General features: G+C 41.0%; 2 protein-coding genes and 1 long non-coding RNA gene across 3 annotated transcripts; 2 read left to right on the top strand and 1 right to left on the bottom strand.

Annotated features, from left to right (window-relative positions):
* The first annotated feature begins 169 nt into the window (after positions 1 to 169).
* Positions 170 to 2,401, top strand: LOC117296917 (lactadherin-like). The gene is made up of 4 exons (XM_033780024.1): positions 170 to 784; positions 1,486 to 1,543; positions 1,815 to 2,146; positions 2,248 to 2,401. The coding sequence occupies exons 1-4, from the start codon at positions 449 to 451 to the stop codon at positions 2,380 to 2,382; spliced, it is 861 nt and encodes a 286-aa protein (XP_033635915.1). The 5' UTR covers positions 170 to 448; the 3' UTR covers positions 2,383 to 2,401.
* Positions 2,325 to 4,053, bottom strand: LOC117296919. Its single transcript, XR_004519820.1, has 3 exons — positions 3,951 to 4,053; positions 3,243 to 3,376; positions 2,325 to 2,407 (listed from the first exon to the last, which is right to left on the bottom strand). It is a non-coding gene; the product is annotated as an uncharacterized LOC117296919 (long non-coding RNA).
* A 3,331-nt stretch (positions 4,054 to 7,384) lies between these two features.
* On the top strand, positions 7,385 to 10,791 carry LOC117296796. The gene has a single exon (XM_033779855.1). It carries the CDS (start codon positions 8,798 to 8,800, stop codon positions 10,706 to 10,708), a length of 1,911 nt encoding a protein of 636 aa, XP_033635746.1. The 5' UTR covers positions 7,385 to 8,797; the 3' UTR covers positions 10,709 to 10,791.
* The last annotated feature ends 5,200 nt before the right edge of the window (positions 10,792 to 15,991 follow it).

Raw genomic sequence — 15,991 nt, 5'->3', positions numbered from 1 at the left:
TAGACTTGATGACAAGTCGTTAGGCGCTGCCTATTTGTCTGCCTTTCATGCAACAGTCACTGTCCAGTGCGATGTTACATATGCAACAGTCGTAGGTAGCGCGAGGCAGTAATTGCGACTGACTCACACACACATACTGGGATCGAGGGTGTGTGGATCGTCTGGGATCGAGGGTGTGTGTATCCTTGACTTCAAGACTAATGAGACGGGGGAACCAGTCTATAACAGGAGAGTCTCTAACCATAGACTAATGACCGTGTCCGTGGTACGGCGGAACGATTAGCATATGGTGAAATTACTCTTGCCATGGTAACATCACATTAATGGCCTAAAATTATTAATATTGTTCCCTTGGGTAGTTTGGAGAATTAATTGTGATTTAGGGCGTTTAATTCGAGGTAGATATATTGGTAAACCTGCTAACAATTTATTCTGCCAGAGTAGGAACATGGATACCATTCGCAGTTTCGTATTCCTCTTGCTTGAGATGTTTATTGAGGTTTCAGCGTCTTATAGTGTGAGTGGTCTTTACCAAGGGGTCTGGTATCACCCGGTAGAGCACCACGCCCTACTAGGCCATTCCTTCATGAATATCTCGGGCATCTCTGCCGTCAGATGTTCAGTTCGGTGTCTCAGCCATCATGGATGTTTTTCTTTCAACTACGATCACATCAATCAAGTCTGTCAGATGAACAACGCCAGTGCTGAGCATGTCTGTGACAACTTTCAAGGAAAGCCGTATTTTTCGTATTACGACGCAACTGCAAAACCAATGACTTGCCAGGTATAGTAAAACAGATGGTTCATTTTAATTGTTTAACCAAAATAATTGGCGTTTGTCACTAATGTATCGTATACAAGTTAAAGGCAGTGGACACTTTTGGTAATTACTCAAAATAATAATGATCACAAACCTTTCTTTATTACCAGTAATGGGGAGAGGTTGATAGTATGAAACATTGTGAGAAACAGCTCCCTCTGAAGTGAAGTAGTTTTCGAGAAAGAAGTAATTTTCCACGAATTTGAATTCGATACCTCAAGTTTAGAACTTGAGGTCTCGAAATCAAGCATCAGAAAGCACACAACTTCGTGTGACAAGTGTTTTTTGTTTGTTTCATTATTATCATAGCAACTTCTGCAACCGATTGAGCTAAATTTTTAACAGGTTTGTTATCTTTTGCATATGTTGAGATACACCAAGTGAGAAGACTGGTCTTTGGCAATTACCAATAGTGTCCACTGTCTTTAAACGAAATGAATGAGAACTGTTATGTACCAAATGTTACATATTTTATGGGCCATTGCAACATAGTTTACCATTCAATGCCATTCATCAGTCTGCTTCGTAGGATTTCAAACTTTGCATGGTGGGAGAATAATCAGTCTATAAATGGCAGGGCATACACTATTAACGGCAGAAGAAGTCTAAATGATGTTTTATTTTGTAATGTCAAATTTTAAGAGTAACTTTTGTATTTCTTACAGATTAATTTCGATTCAAGAAAGGGGAAATGCACCCCATGGAAGACATGCAGTACATCAGGTCAGTCATATATTAAATTGTTTTGATTGTGAGTGATGTGTTCTTTGTAAGAGCGCGATAAAAATGCCTTTCTAATTAAATTATTATTTTACTACAAAATTCAATAGTTGCAGCTCTCCATTAGGCCTACTCATTACCAAGTAAGTTTTTATGCTAACAATTATTTTGAGTTACCAATAGTTTCCACTGCCTTTAACTGTTGACAAATATATGTTAAAATAATATGGATAGTTTTAGAAACTTCTTCTTCTTTTTCCGCTCAAAAATCCAGAGAAACTCGGTCTCGAAGATGGTTCGATCCCTGACGAAAGCATCACCGCATCAAGCATCAGGACTGAAGGCTTATACGTAGGTACACCGGCTGGTGGCCGTCTCAACAAGATACCCCCTTATCCAAATATCATAGGAGGATGGCATCCTTATGCTGCGGATACCAACCAGTGGATACAGGTTGATTTAGGCAACCCGACCTACGTCACTGGGGTACTCACACAGGGGCGTAACGGTGGAGATGCCCAGTGGGTGACGAAGTACAGGGTGCAGTTCGAACCGCCCTCACCGGCATGTCTTGTTGGTGTGAAGGACCAACTTGGTCAAACTCAGGTATGTTTTTATATTAAAGAGCCTCCTTTGATTTCACCCATTTTAGAATGAAAACCCCTGATAAACAACTAATAATAGGATCTTATTTGTCCTCCTTCTAGATATTCAATGGCAACACCGACAGAAACAGCATCGTGGAGAGGCGCTTCTTCAAGCCCGTCTTGAAGATTCGCATCGTGCCCGTTGAGTGGTATGGTTATATGTGTCTGCGTTTTGAGCTGCTCGGTTGTAAATAAGTTCCACGCACCTTTAAGACGTCACCTTGGCAAAATAATAAGAACCAAGCCACAATGTCATAATACCTACTTAAAGGCAGTGGACACTTTTGGTAATTGTCAAAGACTAGCCTGTACAGTTGGTGTATCTCAACATATGCATAAAATAACTAAGCTGTGAAAATTTGAGCTCAATCATCCATCGAAGTTGCGAGATAATAATGAAAGAAAAAACACCCTTGTCACACAAAGTTGTGTGCGTTTAGATGGTTGATTTTGAGACCTCAAGTTCTAAATTTGAGGGATTTGAAATCAAATTCGTGGAAAATGCTTTATTTCTCGAAAACTTTGGCACTTCAGAGGGAGCCGTTTCTCACAATGTTTTATACCATCAACCTCTCCCCATTACTCGTCACCAAGTAAGGTTTTATGCTAATGACTATTTTGAGTAATCACCAGTAGTGTCCACTGCCTTTAAGCAGCAAGTTTAACTTAAGAAAATAATTACAAAGGGAGCCGTTTTTCAAAATGTATTTTACTATCAACAGCTCCCCACTACTCGTTCACCAAGTAAGGTTTTGTGCTAAAAATTCTTTTGAGTAATTACCAATAGTGTCTACTGCCAAACTCTTTTCTCATCTTTGGACTTAGGACGGGTTCAGTTCCGTATCCAAATACATAGGAAGAATTGAACCCATCCTAAGGACGGGTTGCTCGTCCTAACTCGAGATAGGACTAATCCTAGCGTTTCGTGAAATCGGCCGCAGGCCTTTTAGACAGGCAGGAAAAAGGGGTGGGGGGAGGCTAGAGGGTAGAGAGGGAGAAAGATAAACAAACATGATAGCTACACTCTAACAAAGGCAAGATCCAAGGCTTCTTACAGTGATAGTTTTCATATCATTGTCCAGGAAATTATGCAGCGGATTATTGAAGCTGGTGACGGCCGTCTGCAGAAATTCCTTCTCGAACTGGCCGAGCTTCTTCTGGGTGGTGCCCACCAGAACCAGGGCTGCACCTGTAGGAAAAAAAAACACCAAGTGCTCGATTTAACAAAGATCTTACATTGAAGCATTAAAGGCTATAGGCCTGGGCGACTAGTGAAATTTCAATTTGTTTTTTTTCCCCAGATACACTGATGTAAGTTAGCACTGTATACTCAGTCCTTTCCCGAGTTCTGTGAGAGGAGGGATTTGAACCCAAGACCTTTGCAATTCTAGAGCAGTGTCTTACCAACTAGACCACCGAGAATGGCCGGTAGCAAGAGGCAGTTCGAATCCTATGTTTTAACAGCGGGTACTGCAACGATTTAAAAGATGTTAAATTTGCATCGGAGATGAAGAATTGGTTTTAGCCATATTATACAGTGATGTGTGTTAGCATTGTATACTAAGTACTTTCACGAGTTCTGTGAAAAGAATCACAGTAGGCATGTTAATCGGGTGGGATTCAAAAACACAACCTAAGATTACCACTCCTCTAGTCACGCCTCAAATAGTCCCGTCCACGATACTTGTCACGACAAATTTTAAATTAAACTGTGGCACAACTGTGTACAGATATACAGTGTATGAAAGGGTGAACGAACTTACCATACTGGGTTCCAGGTCCGAGTTCATTTCCTGCCTCGATCATAGTCAAACCCAGTCCCTCAGAGTTTGTCTCTCGGTCTGGTACTTTGCGGTCCAGCTTGATATTCACAAAATCTTCACTACGTTTGACTGTAGAATGACAAATTTATTAATGATACCAAAGGAGGGAACCCGACTAAATCATATACAAGTTTCTAAGGCCGTGTCCGAAACGGCGACTTCGGCTACAGCTACGGCTAGATCGCGCGCGTCTGCCTATTCTTCAACACTGGTAGACGCGCTGATCTAGACGTTTCGGGCACGGCCTAACTTTCAGATTTTAAAGGAACTGGACACGATTGGTAATGGGCCCTTTTCATGAAATATGTAAATTGTGCGTCTGCTCAGTGCACAACTCTATTGCGTTTGCCAAACCAACAGGGTCTGTTCACATGCGTGAATGTAATTAGCATATTTCATAAAAAGGGTCCATTGTCAACGACCAGTATTCTAACTTGGGGTTTCCCAACTTATAAATGCGTGAAACAACTAACTTGTGAAAATTTGAGCTCAATCGAAGTTGCCAGACTTATATATTGAAAGAAAAAACACTCTTGCTGCACAAATTTGCCTGCTTGATGATGCCTGAGAAAGACGTCAAGCCTGAAAATCTTAATCAGATTCAAATATTTGAGTGAGAAGTTAATGAGGTTTCTAACCAAGTACAATTGTATTGGCATTAGTTTTAAGAGGGATTACCAAACCTCAAATTCTTACTTCGGCCAAGATAGATCCGTGTGAGAGGCAAGCGACTTTTGCTATGGCTACAGCCATTAGCCGGATTGACATTAAAGAAACAGACTTTTCAGCAATCTGAGAAGTATATTGTAGTCGGCATGTATGTATGATTATTTCGTTTCTTTCATTAACACTTTCTGACATTGCGGGATGTATAACCTTTGATAAAACAAGCATTTGGCACACTGTCAAATTTTTTCATGAAAAAAGATTTTGAAAAAAACTACAAGGGCCCATCGCAAAATATTCGATTCCCACCCGAGTAAAATGCCTGTGATTTTTTTCACAGGACTCGGGAAAGTACTGAGTATACAGTGCTACACACATCGGTGTATATGGGTAAAAACCAAAAAGTAAATTCTGCTTATAATAACCAAAATGCATTTGGTCATGCTAAGAATGTGTGTGTCAAAATGTCATGCTTGTGTTATCACAGACATCATCCCATTACATATTAAAGTACATTCCGTGATAATTAAACCGATTGCTTTCACTTTCCATATCCGGTTTATTTAGTAATATATACACTTGTTATTTTTATCAGAGGTATACAGCAAAATGTATTTCCTCGAAGATAGAAAGAGGAAATTTCTTTTCAAACCATGCCCACAAACCATGTTTTGTGTGATCATCCATGCATGCTTGACACAACAAAACGGTGAACATGGTGCTTGGTCCTTTGTGTGAGTTGTGTTTTTTACCTTGATTTCCTCGGAGATTACAAAGTGGAATTTCCCTCTCAAACACATTGCTAAAGGACATTTTTGAACTCACATTACTGGTTATAAAAACATGAGTCTAATTCGTTCCACCATTCTTCCACGGATTGACATTGTGAAGTTTTGAAACGAAGTACATGCATACTCGTCTTGAGGAGGGTGAACAGGAAGTCCGCACAGTGAAATCTACGATCAGCTGGACATTGTACTAGAAGACTATAACATGTATTAAGTATTGGTTGATGCTTCGCATGGTGTGGATAAATAGGAAGAGACTATAATTAATAGTAAACTTGCGAATACAACCATGTGTAAATCTCTTTTGTGTGAGTGTTGGCTCTGAGAAGAGCCGGTGTTGTATCGACGTTTCGAACAGTATACTCTGCTTGTCTTCAGGAAGACATCAGGTAGTTGAGAATCATCGTGAATTAACCAGACTCAGCGACGGACGCCATCGACATGAAGTACATGTTTATTCTGGTGATAGATTTGGTGTTTCTCGGTTTGGTTGTAGTTATTGGACTAATTTTAAATTTAATTCTACGGAGGTTCTGCTCAACTGAATGCTGCATTGACTTGGAGAGGAACTCACGTCATAATGACGTCATGGAGCTGTCGACAGTCAAGGACCAGAACGGCACCATAGTGAATAATAATGGATGATGACGTCATGATTGCCAGGTGTGATTATTAATTATAACTTCTATTTTAATATACTCGTTGTCGAAAGGGTCGGTGTTGGTATCACGTGACTTGATTTTCTTACCAAGTGGTGGACTCAGTCCACCACTTTGTCATTTTAATTATCATTGGGATCTAAATGTCGGGTGTTAAAGTTTTAACTTTTAAAATTATTTTATAATTTTTCCAAAAGAATCTTGATGAAACACCAACATACAAAAAACAATACTTTTGGACACTAGATTGCACCCAATTAATTATAATAAACCCTTGAGTAGTCCTTCAGAAATTCTTTGTTTTGTGCTTCGTTTTTTGCTCTTGATTTGCTGAATTTCACACAAAAATGATAAAAGAATACGACTAATAATAATAGTTAATCAAATCTAGTGTTAATATTTCCAACTAACATTTACTTTATAATTTTGTGTTTTGTTCCAGGAGAGCCTAAAGCGAAAGTGAAAGTCAGAAGAGGGCGCTCTATTGGATAATTTGAGAGTACTTCAGCGTATCGCAGTCGTGTAACTCATTGACAACAAAAACAGTTCTTCGAAAACGAAAGGAAATTGACTTCCTTTTAAACAGACGAGTTCGTATTTTTATATAAGTTCATAGAAGTTGTGAGGTTGTTATAGTCAGTATGCCTGTGAAAGGAGAGCGAGCCCAATGGACTCGGAGCGGTCTTTTTCCGGCACCCGACTGGTGTGGCATGCGATTAAGTGCCCATCTCCGAAAAATATGTGGCTATTGGATGAAATACACATGTTTCGTCAAAATGTAACCTTACGAATCCTGTAACATTTTACTTCAATTAGTTTAGAAACAGACCCATTTGGTGTGTACGTACGTGCCGCCCCAGCCCAACCCATTTTACAGTTTTAGACAGATGATAGACAAGTTCTGGAGCCTCCCCAAGCTTCCCTTGTTGGTTCGGGATGAGTACTTGTGTTTAAAGGCAGTGGGCACTATTGGTAATTGTCAAAAACTAGCCTTCACAGTTGGTGTATCTTAAAATATGCATAAAATAAACGTGTGAAAATTTGAGCTCAATCGGTCATCGAACTTGCGAGATAACAATGGAAGAAGAAACACCCTTGCCGCACGAAGTTGTGCGCGTTTAGATGGTTGATTTCGAGACCTCAAGTTCTAAATCTGAGGTCTCGAAATCAAATTTGTGGAAAATTACTTCTTTCCTCGAGAACTATTGCACTTCAGAGGGAGCCGTTTCTCACAATGTTTTATACTTTCAACAGCTCTCCATTACTCGTCACAAGAAAGGATTTATGCTAAATATTATTTTGAGTAACTACCAATAGTGTCCACTGCCGTTAATGTAGTTATTAGGTTGTTTATTGCTGTTTTTGTAATCCTTCCATTAAAAAGAGAGTAAAAAATACGCAGTGGCGAAGATAAGACCATGGAAAAACCGTGGAAACATACAAACAAAATCCAGAGGCATGATGCGATCCAGGGGTAGAAAGGGGGAAACGCTCTCCCAATTTGGGCAACAAGTCAGGGGAAAACTGGCACAGTATAACGAACACAGATAGTATGATAAAAAGAAGAAGAAAAAATACCCAGGGTTAAAATGGGTTGTTGTTATCTGAAGAATCCAGACAAATCCCCCCCCCCCATCAGCCATATAAACCAATGAGTCCCTATGGCCACGTTCAATTATTAATACTCGGTTTAAACATGGAGGTAGAATTCCATGATGGTGTAAACAGCTGACATACAATGTTTCGCGGCACTATTATTAATATGAATTAATAAAGACCACTAACAGCTACGGTTGCTTGATCACACATCCTGTGTATTTCGTAGAACGATGTCGTCCATTTAGCGAGTGGTTTATTTGGTATGCATTTTTATTCTACAGAAATGGATATTAGCAAATGAATACGCTTACAAAAAAAACCGCCGTTATACCAATATTGATCAAATAAAAACGGCTGTTCTATGTAATATTTTAATTTTAGAAAAGGTATAACAATACGAGGTGTTCACCTCGAACACGAACACTAACTAAAAATGATGCTTGAAATCTAGTCATTCTTCATTGTTCATTGTTAAGGAAAATTGCAAGGGTTTTTGTACCATACAAGGCTCAACTTTTACTGCAGCAATCACAGTTGGCACAGCAATACATAAAACAGCCGTTGATTCTACAGGTAGGGTCCGTGGTGTGCAATGAAGCGATACAACGCTAGCAACGCATAGTGAAAGCTGTCGTCGCTAACGACGCGGTGTACCAGCGACTGACCTTAACTGTTGCATTGTCAATAATGTATTATGTTAGCAGTAATTTATTATGTATACCATGGAAATCCTATTAGAATTACCGGTGATCCTTTAAACCACCCAGTTTCAAATTTGTGGATGAAGATAATGATATTATTAACATCTTCCGAGGAAATTTCAGGAGAAGTTTGTTTCATCGAATGTAGCTGTTGATTGTGCCTTTATAATATTGGATATTTGGACTGTATTTAGCCGTGTAGTGACGACAGGTGTTGGAGTGCTTTATCATAGCCGGCATTGTTCTCGTCAAAATGGCCGTGTATTGTGCATCCGTCCTTGCAATCAACATCTGCACTCCAGTCGGACATCTTTGGTTTCTGTGATCCAAACATCAAATCGTACTCATGAAATTATACATCATACTTGGTCAAAATGATTGGTGATAATGTCAGTATGATCTTGATTGGGCTCCTCGTTCTACAGTTATCACAACTAGCTCTGAGCCAAGAACAATCTTTTATCACCCAGCCTCGAAACACTTTCGCCCTGTTAGGGGAGAGTGCGACGTTCTACTGCCGCATCGCGGATAAGAGTGGGCTAGTATTTTGGTTGAAGGACTCTCATATTTTCGCCCGTGAAAATCAACCCCAGCTCGGGTCTTCAGAGGGTGAGGCACCCCGGGCTATCTTCGGGAACACTACCCTCGGAGAGTATAATTTACAACTGACTGGGGTAGCTAAGAAAGACCAAGGGAGGTACGAGTGCAAAGTAACTTCATCTGTCGGTGCACAATCGAACTTAACATCTCAGCCAGCCCTGCTCAACGTCGTAGACTTTCCAGTGGAGGAGTTTCCCGTATGTGTGCTGAGTATCCACGACGCTCTAACGGAAGGAGACGTGGTCGAGTTGACTTGTGCGTACCTCAATAACTCGACCACTCGGCCTGCTTTGAGCTGGGAGCGACTGGACACACCAGCTTTGTTGTCTAACACCAAGCAAGTTTACCGAGACGGATACTTCATAAGGCGGCATACCATAACACTAACTTACGGGGATGACATGTCTAATTATCAGTGTATAGCATCCACACCCGGTAGGGATACACGCTCATGCACAACGGGTGTCTTAGATGTACAGCATCGTCCCATTGTCTCAATCACCCCAACCGTCTTATTAGCAAAGACAGGAGACAATGCTCGCTTCTCCTGCCGTACAAGCGCTGCTAACCCCTCCCCTGTTTCCTACCAGTGGTACTACCGCGGCAACGCAGTGAACGCACTATCCGACGGTATTGACTTGTTAGAGAATGCAGAAGGAGACCCAGAAATTCTCATCAGTAACTTGGTCGTTCCAACGGGTGAAGTATCCGTGATATGTGAGGTCACAAATACCGTTGGTTCCAGCAGAGCGGTAAGTCTTATCAGACAAGAGGACGCAGCGTTAGTGTATATAACACAGGAGGAACTTTTACTGTGGTTAATTCCTTGCTCTGTGATAGTCACCCTTGTTCTCTTACTCCTCTTTATTGCAATCATGACCCTTGACCTCTGCCCGTGTTGCCGGACATGTTGCAACAAGAAAGGAGGGCGGCGACGCGTTTTATCCCCTAATAGTTTGAACAGCACCTGGTCAGCGGCCGAAAACTACGGCATGTCCCCCTCCCCTACCAGATCACGTCGTCTCAGTGAACCTGACTCTACGGACTTCTACGTCACGAGAGCGATACGAACGCCGCCCCCTGTTGACCAAACTCTGAACACCTCTCATCATAACTCGAGCGGTGAGAGCCGTCCGCACTCTAAGCACACCCCCTCGCCAAACTATCGCACTCCATCGTCGAACTACCGTACAACTTCCCCTAACTTTTACCAATCCACGCCCAACGGTAGGCTAGAAACGGATAGGATAAGGCCAGAGGAAACAACCGGACACCAGCAGTACCAACAGCGTCGAACGCGCAACAGAGACCATTTCCGGCGAGGTGGAAGCCCGCCAAGTGCCGGTATGAATCGAAGCAACAGCCACGCCGAATACTCGGAGGTTCAAACTCCTACTCGGAACTCTGGACTTTCTGATTCGGGTTTGGACTTTGCCGCGTCGTCATCGATGGACTCCCGAAGTCCGACCCCACGAGGAGAACGACTGGTGTACGCTCAAATAGTGCGGAATAGAGGGGACGAGTCGCGTGAGGCGCCGTCCAGGCAAGGACCACCGTCTCCCGGTGCGCCCTCTGCTGCTGGCAACCCACTACCTACAAGCTCAACATCTAACCACCGTTCGACACTCGAAGTGCCTGAACACGGTATGCACCGTGCTCGCTCGGTTGAACTACCACCGATGTAAATAATAACTGTTGAATTCAAAGTATAAGAGCAAGTTCGAGTGAGGCACTATAGTCGACCATTGGTTGATTTTGCCTGGTACCCAGGATGTATTGAATGCATAGGTAACCAGGCAAAATCAACCAATGGTCGCCTATGGTGCCTCACTCAAACTTGCTCTAAATTGTTCAAAGATGCTAAATCTGACCAAACTGACTACATGTATTTTATTTGTACAGCCGTCGATTTCACAAAACTCTTCTAAACTTAAGACTAATCTTCGGACTTAGGACGAGTCCCAACCCTGCACTGCAGCATGCAGACATTAAGATTAATCGTAAATTAGGACGAGTTACTCGTCCTAACTTGAGATAAGACGAGAGTCCTAACTTTTTGTGAAATCGACCCCAGGAACTGTTTAGTGTTTTTCAATCCTGAACACAAACGTAATTATATATTTTTCGCAATTACGAAACAAACTACTAGGTACGGAAACTTACTGAAAAATGTCAACAGTAATGAGTATAAAACAAAATACATAATATTATGTACGATTTGCAATTTGTCGACAGAAGTGGTAAGAGCGACGATTTGAACACACGACAATAATCCAAACCGCGATTTGGCCTCCAATCCTTGACACCGCATGCAAGTTCGCCTAACAAAAACTGAACAGATGAAACAAAAAATCATGACAACTGTGGCCAACATTAGGGATACCTTTTGGAGCGGCCTCGTCTTGCCTCTATAGCTACCGAGCAATCCTGGTGGTCTAGTTGGTAAGACACTGCTCTAGAATTGCAAAGGTCGTGGGTTTGAATCCCACCCGAGTAATGCTTGTGAATGTTTTCACAGAGCTCGGGAAAATGCTGAGAATACAGTGCAAAAAAGCATCGGTGTACAACTGGGTAAAACAAAAATGATTAGCCGCGTTTTGAGCACATGTTTTAAATAAGTAAATAAAAAACATGGATTGCATTTTCTTAAAAATGTCCACTTCTGATCAATTTCAATATTCCACCGTGAGTGTTTTTTTTCATACAGTTCCTGCTTTGCTTTTTTAAATATGTCGACCGCTAATGTTATGTTTTAAAAATACGGTGCAATTAGTGGTAGTGTTTGACATGTTTCGGTTTTATTTACTTTTTTAATTTGCTGTTTTTACTTGCTTTTATGTTGAAACACATATTACATTTCTTCTAACTTAAATGTGTTAAGAGAGCGGATATTATTTCTAGGTACTGTTTTTATCGGTTTGGTGCTTTGCTTTGATTAATGTTATTGTTTATTTTACTGCAGTTTCCAATGCTGTTTTTTTTTTAATTTCAACCCATTGAAAGAACTATCAAACTTTAGTCCATGAATGTTTGACTAGTCAACAACAGTGTTTATTGTACAACAATATGCGTTTTACCATTTTTACTAGTTTTCAAAATAAACGCTTACATTATTTATTTGTCAGTTTGTTTTTGAAGGAATCCTTGTTATTTGTATGGAAATACAACTTTCTACAATTGTTAAAAACAATTTCGTGACATTTTCAAAACTAAAAGCTTTTTTTATTAGTTGACACAAAATCTTTTAGAGCGATTCTGTCTCATGGTTTTATGGCAATATATTTTAAAAGTAAACAGTGTTGAATAAACACAATCTTTAGTTGGTTCACCTTTTTACCAGTGCATCCCACCATGTATTTCAAAATACTGTATTAATTTTAAATAGCATTAGTTTCATGACAAAGTTGTCACTTTTGTAGATATTTAAAAACATCCTTCAAATCTCGGTGGTTTTCTTTTTACGATAGCTGCTTAATTAGGAAGTGTTCGTTTACATGATGTTCCAGAGATACTACTTATTATGCATGTACGTCAATCAACTTCTAGTAATAAGTAATTGCCAGCAATAAATGCAAAATAATATTGTGAATGAATAGTTGAGATCGGTGTTTTTATTAACTTCAATAAATACTCTAGCAATAATTATGTGCATCTCTTTATGAAGACATCAAGTTGCCTAAAAATCAGCAAAAAAAGTAGATCTACAGAATACTAAATAAACTCGGGATGCAATATCAATGCCGATGCGGCAGGAGGTTATGTTCCCCTAAAATTTACGTGCATGTCCCCACCCCCAATAGGGCGAACTCTGATAGCGCCCTCTTTTGAATCATCCTCATTCAGTACATGTTGGGGTGCTTTCGTTTACCTTCCCCGGGTCGACCCCGGTGTGTGGCGTTTTTTTTTTCCAGGACGAACGTGTGCAGATAATTACCTACGTTCGTCCTAGAAAAAAAAAACCGCCATACACCAGGGTCGACCCAGGGAAGCTTAACGAACGCACCCTTTATTTCCCATTATGGGGGGGGGGGGGGGGGGGGGGGGGCAAAGCCACGGTTCTCCTGTGGATTTGGCTCAGGCTAGCTTGGCTCCGCGGTTGCTTTGTGACAATATTGCACATGTTGTGCCGTATCCAAAGTCGAAGCCGTGGTTTCGAAAAGGGCCAATCTCTGGGGTGGGGGGGGGGGTCAGATTTCTCTATACGCCCTCACACGTCCTCATTATCACCACCAACCACTTTCTGAAATCACCTGAGTCAATCAAACCGAAGTTCCGCCCAATCAATTAGCTAGACCCTTGCTCTATGACCAGACCGTGGTCCGAACGGCACATTCTCATTCAGAGCGAGAATTAACACCCCCACCAACCAGCCCCCCCCCCCCCCCTCCCGAGTATTCAGTCTCGCCCCATCCCCACCGCCAATCGTCTTGGCCTTGCCTATGATGACCCATAATGATAAACAAAAATCAGTGAATTGTGTCTGTTTAATTATTATTTGATTAGAGGGTATGTGAATTGAGTTTGTGTGGGCTGTTCAGTTCCTGCCATGGTCCACCCTTAATCACAGAGAGTCTATGCCCTATCACGTTTTGTTTGAGCTCACACAGAGTCTTCGAAGTCTTATTGTTTCCTGTATTATTGTTGGTGTAGAGCAGGGTGGTCATCAACCAATCGGCCTACTTGCTACAGACGGCTGTTTGGTGCTCTTTGATATTATTATTCTGGAAAAACTTTAAGTTCGCGCCGCTCAATTTCTAAATAACGGTTCTATGATTTGATGTTCATAGCTGTCTGCGTTCTTTTTGTTCAAAGAAAACGTTTCTAGAGGTGCAATGCAAAAAATAATTATAAACCCTTATAATCGAAAGTAATAATAATAATTATGTTTGTACAAGCTTTACTTTTGTTTAAACTTGCTGGAGAAGTTTCGGAGAGAAAGAAGAACGCGCGGAAAAACAACAAAAACATAACAATAACAATAGTTGTTCGGCTGTTAGCCGAACACCTAATAATAAAAGAGCTCCACCCAAGCAATACAATTAAAAAGTTTAAAATGCACAATGCTTTAATAAAACCACACTAAAGATATATTAAACGTAAAGAAGCATTTCAAACATTCATTATTGAATACAATTTACTAAAAATATACCAATTATGTTAAACCGTATCAGTACCTTGCCCCATTTAGAGGTGTATCTGTAAAACACCTACTAAAGACCTTTCAAGTCTTTCAGGGAATGATTACTTTTACCTACAATAAAGCTTCATGCAACAGCCGAAGGTTATTATGACTATGAAGACACCTGTGTAAGCAGATAGCAAAAGGGTACCCGGGTGTGTCTACTACACCTTGTCCGGACATGCCACTCAACCCACCGACTATTCATCCAATTCCATCCCCAAACACCACCCAGTAATTAATGTTTGTCCACATACATTGTTCATTTGTATGCTCTGTAATTAACGAATAAGACCGGTCCCCGAGGCCGGGCCACAGTGAGGGTTCCTGACCCACCCCAACAATTAAACCGATCCCCGGGAGGACAAAAACAAGGTGAGAGGAGGTACACAAAATGGTCTTAACCCTCTCACTAGGATATCCATTCTAATCGATTTTGTTTTGTTTCAGAATGTCCGATGAACAAACAGGGTTCATTTTTTTCTGAGAAGATTGGCTTTGGTGTGGGAAGGTAAAAGTGTTGGGCCGGTTTGCTCAAAACCTCCTTCTCGCAGAGTGAGCGGGACTCGGCGAGTGATTTCAATTCAGCGGGTGATTATTGTACTTTGGACGGTAGGTGATGGCCACAAGTACTTGTCAAGTGCTCGTGCTTACTCACTAAGCGTTGACTTCAGATGGCTTCGCGTATAATTCAGACCGTATGATGGGCTATGAATAACGGATTAGTTATTGAAAGATTTAGAAATGTGACTCTTTGATGTGTGGTTATAAAATTATTGATCGGCACTCAATCTGTATTCAAGCTACTGACGTCTCAATATCAAAATAAAATTACGTCTTTCCTTTTCCGGCGAACCATCTCAAGTCAGCCTGAGCCAGCAAAATATTGTCTGTAAATTTATGGGTCACGACCGTGGGTCTCTCAAGAAAAACGTTGTCAGAATTAAAATACCAAAATAGATAATCATTCCGTCTGTAAAAAAAAAAAGGTTCCCTCTCGATTGTTCTGTGATAATTTTTTCTTTGACTTTAGATAAACTTTCAATGCTACAACTCATACATAATAAAATGAACATTGTGCAATCAGTAAACTAGATCCTACGGCTCAATATGCCGTTACTCGGCGGGTGTGACCCCGTCGAATGCCTGGGACGTTCGGTTGGTCGCCATAGCCAAAAGGTTTTTGGTACTGCTTCAAATATCACAGTTTTCCTCCCGATTTACCCCCCGAGTATGGGAAATTTCTATGGGCGAAGCCAGACCCCACGCTCGGTAAACGGGTAAGGTACAATTTCCCGCTCTCCTCTGGAGTTCTACGTGGTGAAATTTTTGTCCGACGCATTAACAACTCGACAATCCAACGCGCCGAAATGTGGCGACGTTTCCCCCAGTCTGCTCGTGTTGTCTCAGTGGGAGATGAAGCTCTGAAAGTAAAATATTTGTGTGGGTGTGGCACAGCTTTAGTTACAGACAACACATGAATGTTTGAGTTATGTATATTGAGGAAATCATTCTATAATTATTCACGAATCTATGACGAAGACAAGCACAACCAGATAAAGGAAGACCTTGATTGGTAATTTTTAATGATGAAACATACGGGGATCCTGATTGGTTGTAGTTTTCGTGACGTCATTCACAGGTTGTATTAACAATAGGTGCGTTTCAAGTTATAACAAACAGAAAACCACAACTGTTCGCCCACAACCATGGAGATTATAAACAAAAACAAATTATCTGACCCATGGCAAAAGTACTTCCTTTCAAATTTGTGTTGAGGCTTCGCAAT

Source organism: Asterias rubens, chromosome 11, assembly GCF_902459465.1.
Source record: "Asterias rubens chromosome 11, eAstRub1.3, whole genome shotgun sequence".
In the NCBI taxonomy this organism is placed as follows: domain Eukaryota; kingdom Metazoa; phylum Echinodermata; class Asteroidea; order Forcipulatida; family Asteriidae; genus Asterias; species Asterias rubens.
The sequence above is the reverse complement of the archived record's forward strand: the minus strand, read 5'-3'. Positions and strand labels throughout refer to the sequence as shown.

Bases quoted from the DNA above. Each gene is read 5' to 3' on its own strand.
- LOC117296917 (XM_033780024.1), top strand. From the start codon at position 449: ATGGATACCATTCGCAGTTTCGTATTCCTCTTGCTTGAGATGTTTATT. The intron at 785-1,485 runs GTATAGTAAAAC...TATTTCTTACAG, and splicing joins CAAAACCAATGACTTGCCAG to ATTAATTTCGATTCAAGAAA. The intron at 2,147-2,247 runs GTATGTTTTTAT...TCCTCCTTCTAG, and splicing joins ACCAACTTGGTCAAACTCAG to ATATTCAATGGCAACACCGA.
- LOC117296796 (XM_033779855.1), top strand. From the start codon at position 8,798: ATGATTGGTGATAATGTCAGTATGATCTTGATTGGGCTCCTCGTTCTA.